Source organism: Calypte anna, chromosome 4B (assembly GCF_003957555.1).
Source record: "Calypte anna isolate BGI_N300 chromosome 4B, bCalAnn1_v1.p, whole genome shotgun sequence".
In the NCBI taxonomy this organism is placed as follows: Eukaryota; Metazoa; Chordata; class Aves; order Apodiformes; family Trochilidae; genus Calypte; species Calypte anna.
Genome location: NC_044249.1, coordinates 18,518,010 through 18,530,597, shown reverse-complemented (window position 1 = coordinate 18,530,597; position 12,588 = coordinate 18,518,010). Strand labels below are relative to the sequence as shown.

Sequence of the window (12,588 nt, the reverse complement as noted above, 5' to 3'; positions counted from 1 at the left end):
AGCAAAATCATCTGGTTTCATGCACTTCCTCACCACGTCTATCAGGTCACTCACTGAGTTGCCACTCTGGCACCTGGGCAGCCGCTGTGCCCTGGACAGCCAGCTCACTGCTGTCTCCTTTGTCAACGGCCCCAGCATCTTCCCCACTGTTTTGAGCTGCTCAGGGGTGAACCAGAGCACAGCCCTGTTAGTATCTATGGCCTGGAGAGGGCCATGGCTGGCCGGCTCATCAGGGGGGCTCTTTTTAGCTTTGGAAGCCTCCACCTCCCCTCCCTGCAGCTGGCACACCTCCTCCCGCAGAGGAGCATAGGGGGATGGCCTGGTGGGGCCGTTGGCACCCCACACATCATCCTCATAGTCATAGTGAGGCGGGTGCGGGTCCAGGGAATCCTCCCCCTCCCCATTCCCGAACCGGCTCCGCTTGCCTTGGATGGCAGCCACGATACCCCTGGACACCCCCAGCTCTGCCTGCAGCTCCTGGATCTTGGCATGACACACCTTATGATCCGGGCCAGTACCCCGGTCCCGATGGACGTCCTGCAGGACCGCCCGCACCGCACTCTGCGCATCGTGGGTCTCCCCGATCCACTTCCCCACCTCCTTCTCCAGCTCCTCCGTTTTCTGCTTCTCATAGCCCAGCTTGCTCTCCAGCCGGGTGATCTCCACCGCACTCCTCAGAGAGTCCCCACACAAACCCTGCACCTCAGCCCGCAAGTTGTCTACCTCCATTTTTAGCTCAACCTTGGCCTGCTCCAAAGTCTGCACATTCTGGAGAGCCTCCTTCAGCAATTTAGACAACTCCCTGCTCACCATCAACAAACCCTGCAAAGCCGCACGTTTCTTGCACTTATTTGTGGGTTTGGGCTTTTTGGCCTCCTCCGCCCAGCTCTCCCACTGTTGGCACAGCTGCTGGTACGCTTCCGGGCCTTGGAAAGACCCGGGAGACCAAATTGGAGGGAGACATTTCTGGAGCACAAACTGCTCCAGCTTCCAGTTGCTAACGATGTCGCTCATCATCATCAGGGGAACGAGACACAGAACGGCTCCGTCTCAGGGCAAAACTACCATAACACAGCACCACCCAACCACCCGTAGAGGAAGGCTGCAACCCCGCAACCCACCCCTCCGAAAAAGTCCCCCCGGGGGGATGCTGAGCCTGGTAGCAAGGGAAAGGGAAGGTAGGGACAGGTAGCTGCAGCCGAGCGGGCAGCCGCAGCGACCCGGTGGCTCCCGGGGAGGGGAAGGAGAAGGGACGAGGGAAAGGGTGAAGAGACGTAGAGGAGAAGTAAGAGCCCGGGAATAAGATCTCACCAATCCTTGGATGGATGTCCTGATGGTCCCGAGAGCCTGGAGACGGTCAGCGAAGAGGTCTGGCAGGTTCAGCACCTTCGAGGTAAAGGTGTTGGAGAGGTCTCGTCCCGGTGGCCTTTTATAGTCATGGCAGAACGTTGTTTGTGACTGATAACACTTTTGCTTACTTCTTCGGTGGCTTTTTTCCTGCAGGTGCTGCATCCCTCCTCCTGTCTTCCCAGGGACACTGACCTTGTCTTCTCTTATCCTGTTTGGCACTGATTAGGGAGGCAAAAATCACATGGGAGCAGCTGCTCTGCCCCTTATCAGTTTCAGGGGGGCCCCAGATTAGTCACTACTTGCTTGGTCTAACTGCTGCTTGCACCAGGTGCCCTGAAGAGGGAGACCTGGAGCCTGGGCCCTCGGCATCCATCGTCTCTAAGCCCCCCCATGATCTCCTCACTTTATGGTTAGTACCTGGGTTTTGGGGGGACATCACAGTTGACACCTGAAACAAGTGTGGTCCCTCCAGATTGCCCCTCCAAGTACATATCAGTTGCTGGAGGGAGATGAGATGGCAGGAAAATTTATAGAATTTGTAGTTTAATCCCATTTTGGCTTCTGGACTTTAGAAGCAGCATTTTTCCATGCCACAAAACAGCCAAATGCACACTCGTGTCCACCTCGGGGGTACCCCATGATGTGTCAGGAACCTTGACTCTGGTATTGTACCAGCTGGAAAACAGCTGGAAATCTTCACCTGGAAAGGCAGGTGAACCCCCCCAACCTCATCCTACAAACCACATCTTATAGCTTGGGGCAGTTTAGAAAAGAAAACTCGACCTGTTTGATTTTTCTCCTGCCATTACACTAAGAAAAAAGGCAGTACTCATGTTACTCAGTGAAAATGCTGTCCTCCTCATTGCTGCTTTTCCCCTCCCTTAAATACTCCAGAAACTTAAATGCAAAAAAAAAAAATAAAAGTTCATTTGTGGCTGTGTGAGTCCTGAGGAGTTTCCATCCAGCAGCCCTTTATCCCCAGCAAGCCCTTACCTCCAGTTTCTGCTGGTACTGGCTGAGTACTGGTACTGAGTACTGAGTACTGGCTGAGCTGGTACTGGTTGAGTTTGAGGCTGAGCAGCCCTCATCAGTTCCAAAATTCAACCCTTGTATCCCAGGAAGCACAGAGGGAATGGATTTTTCATTGTTTTTATGGAAACCATTCCCCAGCCTGGCATTTACAGCCCAGCTGCAATTACCTCTGCTGTGAGGTGAGAACAGAGCAGAGATGAAACCCCAGCCAGGTCCTGCTTCTTGTCTGCAGGCCCTTCCCTTCTACCCAAAAGCTTTGCTCCTGAGAGCAAATACTTTGTTGTAAGAAAATCATCACGGGGAGAAAATATAAAGTTGTTGAAAACATAATGAAGGTGGTGAAAGAGCAGCAAATTAGTGTTGGTGTGATGGGGTTCTTGGGTTGTGGGCTGAAAGAAGAGGGGGGAATGTTTCCCCCTGGGATGGGCAAGGAGGAGACCCACAAGAAAACCATGAATGTGGTGCAGGGAGATAGTTGGGCTAGGGACAAAGTGTTTGTCTTTTAGTTCAGAAAAAGAGTAAAATCCCCTTAGAAATTTATTAAATTGCAGCCTAATGACATTAATACACTAATATTCAGCAGTCCCCTCCATCTTGCCCTAATCTAGCTCCTTTTGATTAGGAGCTCCTGTACCCCAACAAGGTCACCAACAGATCTTGCTTGTATTAACAGATTAGTTCAACTTAAACCCTTTTTTCCTCCCTAATTTTCTTCCCAGGCCAGCAGCCCCAAACAGTGTGGGGATGTTATAAACAGCAGCTGCACGTCTGCACATTCCCACAGTGCTTTTATTTTTGTTGGAGATAGGCAGCCAGACAAAGCCATCCCACCTCCAAAATGTTTTCCACCTTCAAGCCCTGAGAACAGTTTGGCTACTGGTAAATATCTCAACTGCACATAAACAGCAGCTTCAAAACAACACCACCAAAAAAAATTTAAAAAGAATCCCTGTTTCTGCACACACACACTGCTTTTACATCACAAATATTCCTTTTTCTTTCTAGAGAAGACATCCTGTAGGTAAAAACACTGCAGTAAATCATCTCTAAGGCTGCTATAATGTCCCACAGAATCCTCCTGAGAGAAAATTGCTTAGGAAAAGCAATATATCTGCTTAGGCAACCCAGTGTTACCAGCATTACAACAGTATTTGGTGCCCAGTGTAACATACCCAGTGTCCCAGGTTGTAATGGTGGTGAAAGCCACCTCTGGGAGCACTTTGGTCCTGGCCAGGAGGCCAGAAGATGCTCCAGGTGACAGCAGCAGCTAGAAAAGGGAGATGAAGCCATTGCCAGGGATATCAAGCTCAGCTCATCAAGGAAACATTCACCTAAAAAAAAAAAAAAAAAAAAATAGAGGTGCCTACACCCCATTCTGGGGAGGTCCAGATCCAGATTCGGGAGTGGTGTGAAGCAAAAGAGGAAAGGTGAGCAGGAGGTAAGCAGGGCAGAGGCAGGTTGCTGCTGCTGCACCCCCCAGCCAGGGACTCAGCTCTGAAAACAAGAGCTTAAAAGCATTGCAGTGTGTTTGAAAACACCAAAATTACTTTTTCCTGTCAGGAAGGAGTTAAGGAGCACTTCAGCCCACCATAAATTTTGGCAGCTGAGCCCTTGGTGGCAAGGCTTTTGGTGGTTAACAACCCTCTTCAAGCAGGAAATTATTTTAAACACATGGGGAGGGGACGTGTTAGAGCAGCATGGAAAAATCTGGGATGAAACGGACAAAAAAATGTCACTGTACAAGATTCAATATCGTTTTTCCTGTCCATCTGCCAGCTCAGCTCAAACCACAGGGGAGGTTTCTCAGTGTCACTTAAGACCCCCTGGGCAATCCCCCTTTGCTGGGAGATGTTGAGGCTTTGTGAGGACCAAGAGTATCTGCACAAGGTGGGAATAAAACAGCACTGAACTCTGCTTAGCAGCCAAGGGGTAGTGAAAAAATAAAGATTACAAAAAATTTATCTTCTTATTTTCTCCCTGAACACAGGAATGCTGCAGGCTGCTGACACCAGTTCACCCATGGAAGTTCACATCATGTATTTCACTCTTTGGATCCCACACCCTGAGTGTTTCAAACCTCTCCTTCCCAAAGACATTTCAAAACCACTCTGATATTTATCTCTCATTTAAGCATCACTGCATATGAGCCATGCACTGTTGCAACTATCAAAGCAGCAAGATGGGGAGCCCCAGCAGAATTTCCTTCATTTTGTGGCTTTTCACCACCAAATTTGTTTGAGGCTACTTGTTCTTGGCTTCAAAGTTTCCTGTGATGCCTCTGCTTTATGGTGAACTAGTTTGGCATTCAGCATTTTCCAGGCCCAAAGAAAAAATACCTCCTGCTAAAGATTCTGCTGAAGAAAACAACCATATGGCTTTTTTAATTCCTAAGGTGGATTTAGGGGGGATCTTGTATGGTGCTGGAGAAACCCATGGGGCTGCTACCCTGATGCACACCTGGACAGAAGAAGCTGTAGGTTGAGGCTCTGGGTGCAGATGTGGCAGATGCTGTTTGGCAGCTGTTGAGGCATCTGCACTGAGCTGGGGAAGAACGTCCTGGGGTGAAGGAATCAAGAAGTGACTGTGGAAGGGGGGACCTGGCACTAAACCCCATCATTGACTCCATCACCATGGCCCAGCCATGGCTCCATCTCTGCATCTGCCTCCAGATCCCAGGTAAGAGGGACAAATCTCTTAAGGCAGCTGAAATCATGCAGGAGCCTCTCCTCCTTTCTGCTCCAGCATGTGGAATGCAGCATCCAGATGATGCAAGTTTAAATATACAGGAGTAGTATAGATCTACAGGATATTCTTACCTATCAGAGCAGAACTTCAGACACAATGCTTTACCTTTTGGTAAATACTATGATTTAGGTTTTTTTGTGAGACTGAAGTGGTCAGGAAGTTGGACTAACTGATCACTGTAGATCCTTTCCAACTGAAATAGTACATTCTGTTCTGTACTCTTCTATTCTGTACTATTCTACACTATTCTACTCCATTCTATTCTAAAGCAATATACAATGGCACAGACACCACAGAGTTTGCTTTTACTGCACCCTCTTAGTGCAGATGGACTGTGGGAAGCTGCTGATGGAGAAGTTAAAGTTGCAGCTGTCTGTGTAATGCAAAGGTGATTGACATCCCATCAAATTTATATCTAAACCTACCCAGGAACCCAATGTTTCCCAAGAGACATAGAAAAAAATTGGTGTCTTGTAACACTCTGCTGCCTTCTGCTTATTGCAGACAGGTTAAAGGGGTTCTGGGCTGGATATATGCAGGCAATGTCTCAACAAAGTGGTAGAATTACACTGTACAGGACAAATGGAAAGTGTTGAGAGTGTGAAACACCTGCTAAATGTCTCTATGGGGCTGCCAGCTCAAGTTGTCCCCTCGAGGATGTTGCAGGGGGACATCAGGAAAGTGAACAGGGAGGTTTCTGGGGGGTTTGGCTGAGGATGAGCTTTTCTGCTCTGGCTCCTTCCTAACTCACCCAGCTGGAGCTTGGACATTGGCTCACAGCTGAGCTGAGTGTTTTCCAGGATCCCCTCTCGTGCCTTCTTATTCATCTAGTAATGTCTCAAGCAGCTCAAGAAAAAGGTTTTCATGGGGGGGGTTGATTTTCCTATATCCAGCAGTCAGACCTCAGGGGACAGTGAAACCACCACACCCCACAGCTGCATACATTTCATCCCCTAAAAAGCCACCCTGGTGTTTGCCAGAGCAAAAGGTAGGGATTGAGAGGCTTGAAGCCTGAAACTTGAAAATTATTGATTTTAGTGATAAGGAGACATTTACATTGGGGCAGAACCAGAGGATGTGGTGAAAATGCTGCAGCTGCTGCTGTACAACACCTGAATTTCAGCATTGCAATGTTAGGGCTGAAGCCTGCTCCTCTGCAGCCAGGGAGTCACCAGTGCAGGGACAGGGGAAGGCTTTGGACCTGTGTCAGTCACCAGATCCCCCCTCTCTGCCTGTCCCCAAAAGGGACATGGGAGACATCAGGGCCATGAGCCTTCAGCTACTCTTGTGCTCGTGCAAATCCATTCCCACACGACTGAGTTTGCAGGGCTGTACAAGGCTGCTTGCTACCACTACTGTAAAAAGCTTCGGGATTTTGAAGGAATAGGGACATTTTAAGGTAAAAAAAGAGAAAAGGCCAAACCTTTGTTTTGTGGAGCTTTTTGCACAGCTTAAAAACAGGCCTGGGAAACAGTCAGGGGATGCAAGAGAATCCTTATCTTCAGAGGGCTGTTTTTCAAGTGGTTTTGGAATATCTTCATCTTTGTGGGACTGTTTGCTGAGCAGAAAGGATCACGAGTTACCTGCTATCATTTTCACAAGGACACATCCTCACTCACACACAGACACTGCTCACATCTGCCTGGGCCAAAGACATCTCAGATAATTTCCACAAAAGCTGCAAACCCAAACAGGGCAACACAATGCCAGCCCAAGGCTTTCAACCCCACCACAACCCCTCCCTTCCTCCCTCTCTTTTCCCATGTCTGAAACTTCATAAAAAATAATGTCATCTGAAAAGTAATATAAATTTGGATCGTTTTGAGATGCTTTGCACAGTTTTTGTCTTTTTATGCACCTGAGATGACATTTATCAGTGTTGCATCTGTTAGAATAAAAATCTGGCCAATAAGAGAAGAGGTTCAAAACAAATCTGCTGAAAGAGAGGTGAAATGTCACCAAAAATGTAAGAGAAAAAGAGGGCAGGAGGGAGCAAGTGGGGATGCCCTTCCCAGCCCAGAGGACACCTCTTAATCCTCCCTTCATCCCTCTGCCACTGAGCCCCCTCCCTAAATCACTGCTTACTATGCAAACTCTACCTATAGAAGTAGGTTTGACAAAAAAATAGCTCAGGCACCCAAAAAGCCTCTGGAGAAGTATGGGGAGCATCCTGATTGAAGCTGCTGTGTCTTGCTTGTATGATCCCCCTGGTCTGTGACTATTTGATCTTCTTAAGCCCACAAAGAAAATCTGTGCTCAGCATGGAAGAAAATAATGACAAGAAAATAATAGCTCTCTATTCCTGTCTCCTTTTAGTTAGGCTTCTGTATGAATCTATTTTTATCCCAGACTCCAGAGCATATTTTAGCACAAGCCAACAACAGAACAGAAATCCTCTGTGAGCTGAAAAAGGGGTCTGCTGGGGTGTACTGGTACTGCTGGAGCCAGGAGAGACAAAATTGTGAGTTCTTGCTATTTTCCAGCCCCTTGGGCAAAGCCACATATGGCACAGACACCAACCAGAACAAGCTTGGAGTCCCCAGGGTGAGTCCCAGCACCTCTTACAGGCTGCACATCAGCCACCTCCACACCTCAGACAATGGCACCTACTACTGCTCCATCTCCCAGTCCTCCCAGCTCCTCCTGGGCACTGGGACACGACTTGTTGTAGGTAAACATCACCCCCAGGGCTCAAAAATGTGCCACCAGCAGGCTGAAAAGAGGTCCCCTGGGCAAGGGGTGATGTGTGTTGGTTGGCTCTTTGCCATTTTGAGATGCAGGGTTGGGGCTCTGGAGTTTTTCTGCAGAGACCTATGAGACTGGGTAAGGCAGAAAACACAGAAAACAGAGAGATTTTAGGTCAGCTGCAAGTGGCAGGTTTTTTCCACCAGCATTTGCTTTGCTGTGGTCGAGCCTTGAGCACTGCATTGGTGTTTTAGGATTTCTGTGGGAAAGCCCCCCAGGCCCTGGTGTTGCCATGTGCCCTGTGTTCTTCTCATCCCCTGTGGCACTTAGGGTGAGAGGTTGGACATGTTCCTTGCTCAGCTCCCAGCTCCTTCCATGCCCTGGTTCATCCTTGCCCTCCCTCCAAGTGGCAAGAGCAGCATCAAGGCCAGAGGACATCACCCCTGGCACCTCTTTGGTGGGTCTGACTGCAAGTTTTAAGCCTGTCCTTCAAATAAAGGATGGAAATGGGATTTACTTCTCCAAGCTCACACCCCACCACCACTGGGGAGCTCCAACCAGAAATCAGAGCTGTCTGCAGGTGGCACTGGGGGAAATGATGCTTTACAGACCCCAGGCCATCCAGCTGCTCTTTTCAGCCTATTTCCCCCTTGGTCATAGAGCAGGAGGTGATGGAGAAAAAATAAAGTGCTGGAAATAGGATTCAGCTCTTTCATTGCAGGTTTTTAGGGGGAAAAAATAACTTATTTAACCCAGATGCAGCTATGGCTGCTGGATCTAAAGCAGCCCCAATGCCCTGAGCTTTCTGTTGTTTTATTTTGTACAAATGTGCCCTGCACCTCGAGCTGCCTGAGAAATCACTTTTGGATTCTCAGCGGCTCAACAAAAAGTTAAGATAAAGGAGAACTGGTTTTGATCAACAGGGCTCATATCTACGTGCAAAGCAAAGCATGAAAAACAGGCTTGAAAAACAACACCACCAAGGACACTCCAATTAAAACTGAACTCCAGAAGGTGCTCAGGGAGGGCTTTGCTGGGTGTTTTCCTTTTTTCCTTTAGTACACAAGATAAGACACATTCCTTGTCTTCAAGTCCATTAGAATGTAAAGGGAGAAATTGTCTGGAAAAATCCCAGACTCCTGGAATCTCACCTTTTCTGGTAAAATGGAAGTTTCCATAGGAACTTCTATCCTGAAAAGAAACAGGAAAAAAATGCATTTCTGAATCACCAAAAATTATGAATAAGTGGTGTTTGAGCAGTTGGATGTGCAGCTATCTAAAGGCATGACTGGGATATTTTCCAACTTTACAGGGAGATGAATGCTCTCCATTACAATTCAGATACACCCTAATAAATCTTACCTTCATGTTACCAGGGGAAAAAAATCCAATTTTGAGCAAAGAATAGAGCAACCTGAATATGGAACAGTACCAGAGATGCCTTAAAACCTCTCCACTGCTACTAAAAATCTCTTGCTACCCACGATCTCCTGCAATGCTGATGAGATGGTGCCTGGCAGTAAAAGCAGATGAAGGAAAGTTTCCTTTTCCTTTCCTCAGGCTTCTGCTCTTGTTTGCCTGGTACTTTGTTTTATTAACACTTGTACAAACTCTTGGTAACTTCTGTGGCCACTGTAAGGTTCAGGTCAGGCCCCCACTCCCCCCAGATGACCCAGAACTTTGTGAGGCATCCCAGATGGGGCTATTTTTAAAGCCAAAATTTCCAGCCCTTCCTGCTTGCTGTTTGACAGCTTCCCTGCAGCCAGTGCCATCCTGAACATCCTCTTCTCCTCCTTATCATAGAATCATAGAATTGGCTGGGTTGGAAGGGACCTCAGAGATCAAGTCCAACCCTTGATCCACTACTGCTGCAGTTCCCAGCCCATGGCACTCAGTGCCACATCCAGGCTCTTTTTAAATATCTCCAGGGATGGAGAATCCACTCCTTCCCTGGGCAGCCCATTCCAATGCCTGATCACCCTCTTGGTAAAGAAATTCTTTCTAATATCCAACCTAAACCTCCCCTGGCACAACTTGAGACCGTGCCCTCTTGTCTTGTTGAGAGTTGCCTGGGAAAAGAGACCAACCCCCCCCTGGCTCCAACCTCCTTTCAGGGAGTTGTAGAGAGTGATGAGGTCTCCCCTGAGCCTCCTCTTCTCCAGGCTGAACACCCCCAGCTCCCTCAGCCTTTCTTCATAGGATCTGTGCTCGAGTCCCTTCACCATCCTGGTTGCCCTCCTTTGGACCTGCTCCAGGACCTCAATCTCCTTCCTGAACTGAGGGGCCCAGAACTGGACACAGGACTCGAGCTGTGGCCTCACCAGAGCTGAGTACAGGGGCAGTTGATGTTTTGCCTCTGAAGACCACTCTGGCACCAAGCTCCCCAAAACCCATGTGGTGCATCACCAAAAGCAAAGCTGCCAGCAAGAAAGGGACAGAACCAGGTTGGCTCATGGTGCTCTGTAAAAGCAAAATCCTCGAGGTGCCATTAAGAACCCTGAACCATAAATTAGCCCAAATTCTGGATTAGAACTAATTTTCTTCAAAAAAATAGGGCTTTTTTTTCCCCTTTCATTTTGCCACAAACAAAACAGGGTCTCTTTACCCAAGAGGGTCCTGATGACACCACATCCTCTCCACACAGCAATGCTGCCTCCCAGGTCAAGTGAGAAGGATCCTCTCTGTTCCTTTGCACCATCCTGTACCTTTGGATGGTGGCATCCCAGGGACATCCCTTCATCCCTTTGGAGAAGATGTCCAGGTCTCCTGCCCTGCTCTTTCTGCTCACTCTGTGGCTCTGTGAGTTTGGACACAGGGCTGCACATCACCTTCACTGAGAGGGGCAAGCAAAGCCCTTCCACTGAATCCAAGGAACTGGGCTAAATAGTCAAAGATAAAATCAAAAGAAAATTTAAAAGGTCAGCTTTGAGGTTTGCTCAGTAATTGTGGAGGCAAAGGTGACATCACTTCAGCCAGCGTGGGGCTGCCAGAGGGGTGGCTGCAGCTTCATGCACTCCGGGAAGGGAACCCAGTCAGAAAAGTGGTTCTGGAGGGAAGGGGAAAGAGGAGAAAGGGGGCTTAGCAGCCTGTGTTTTTTGGGAGTCACTTCAGATAAGCTGGGAGGAGGCAACATCCCTGAGAAAGCAGCTGAGAGGCTTTTCTGGAGGGCAGCACCCATCTTTAAAACCTGGGTGGCTGATTGCTGAGCACCCTCCATACTCAATCCCAGCAAGGACCCCAATAAAACCTTCAGATCCCCTGGCCAGCATGGCATCCCTGTGCTTCTGACTCAGAACCCCATGGATGTGGCTGTTCCTGAGCTGTTCCCATGAGGATGTCTCTCCCAACAGGCTGCCCTGGGATCCATGGCCAGAAGGACAAGTTGAGAACCAAGTTTTGTGACAGCAGCATCATCACACCCCCCCGGGAGGGACAATGGCTGGAGCTGGAGAGTCTGACTGACAAGGAGAACACTGGTGTATTCTGGGTCCACCAGGACAATGATGGTTCACTTTGTTTTCTTCATCACTTTCCTGTCCTGGACCACCTCCAAGGAGAAGGAGAGGACATCTCCCTCCTGCTCCTCATCACCATCACACTGTGCCAGTGTAAGACTCACCCATAAACCCCCATAGTTATTCCTCCAGCTCCAAACCACAGCCCTGTCTTTGAGGGGAATGGATCTTCTGGCCACCCCTTTAGGTCAGGATCAATCAGTCAATCCAAGGACCACTGTGAAAAAAAAAAAAAATCAAAGTCCCTGTTTTCTTCATCAGCAGGCTTAGCCTGAGAAGTAAGTATAAATTCCTACACTAGAAGGAAGAAAAAAAAAAAAAAAAAAGATTATAAATAGAGAGAATTTACCCTCTCCAACTGCATTGGCTCTACTGTTCTTAAATTGATGCATCAGGGGGCAAGAAAGGGTTTGCAAATTCAACTGCTGAAACTCCTGTGAACAGCTTGAGCTGTAACCAAACAAGCAGCTGAATTTCACAGGCTGGGAAACTGCTCTGGTTAAAGCAGGAATGCAAAATCTCCAAGCAGGCAAAAAGTCCTTCGGTGAAATTTCATGTCTGAAATGTCTTTAAATTACCCTGAGCAAGCAGCAAGCAGCAAGCACAGCTGCACTTAGATCAATTTAATGCTTGCAGAAATCAGTTTAACTTTCCTTTGGGGAGTGCTCAGAACCCCCAGAAGTTCCACTCCTGTCATTAAATTGGCTCAGCTCATTTGCCTGGGACACCAAAGAGTTTTGCTGCCAAATTACCCTAACTAACTAAATCCTCCCTGACCCCACCACCTGCAGCTGATGCGAGACAAATTTACCAGCTGACCCACTTTTAAAAGGTATAATTTTTCAGCATCTTCCTGCCTTGAAAGATACTAATGCAGTCTGCAGCAATAAGAAGGAAAACCTGAAAAAGCACCCACGAGCACAGCCAGAAATCATTCTTCCCCAAGGGAAAGAGCTGATGATGCAGCAAAGCACCCAGAGTTAGCCCAAATTCCCTCTGAGGTCACCAGGAGCCAAGAGCCCTCCATCTGCAGCACCATCCCCTGCTGACCTGCAATATTGTTAACCTACAAATGCCCCTCAGTGATTTTTTTTCTGCCTTTTAATGCTGCTGTGAATTACCAATGAAAAGCCATTAACTGCAATTAATTTCTGCCTGAGCCCTCAAGGAAAGATTTTTTATTTTTTTATTTTTTACTTTGTGCTAAAATTAATGTCTGGACATTGTATTTTGCTGAATACATCCCAAAGGAAGAGCAGAG

The 12,588-nt window shown here is 48.0% G+C and overlaps 1 protein-coding gene across 1 annotated transcript; it reads left to right on the top strand.

The window, feature by feature from the left end:
- The first annotated feature begins 1,321 nt into the window (after nucleotides 1-1,321).
- CD8B (CD8b molecule) lies at nucleotides 1,322-11,437 on the top strand. The gene is given in 8 exon segments (XM_008501899.2): nucleotides 1,322-1,393; nucleotides 3,102-3,261; nucleotides 4,370-4,418; nucleotides 4,879-4,947; nucleotides 4,949-5,058; nucleotides 7,448-7,798; nucleotides 10,155-10,256; nucleotides 11,163-11,437. Coding segments are annotated over 8 exon segments (1,188 nt in total).
- The last annotated feature ends 1,151 nt before the right edge of the window (nucleotides 11,438-12,588 follow it).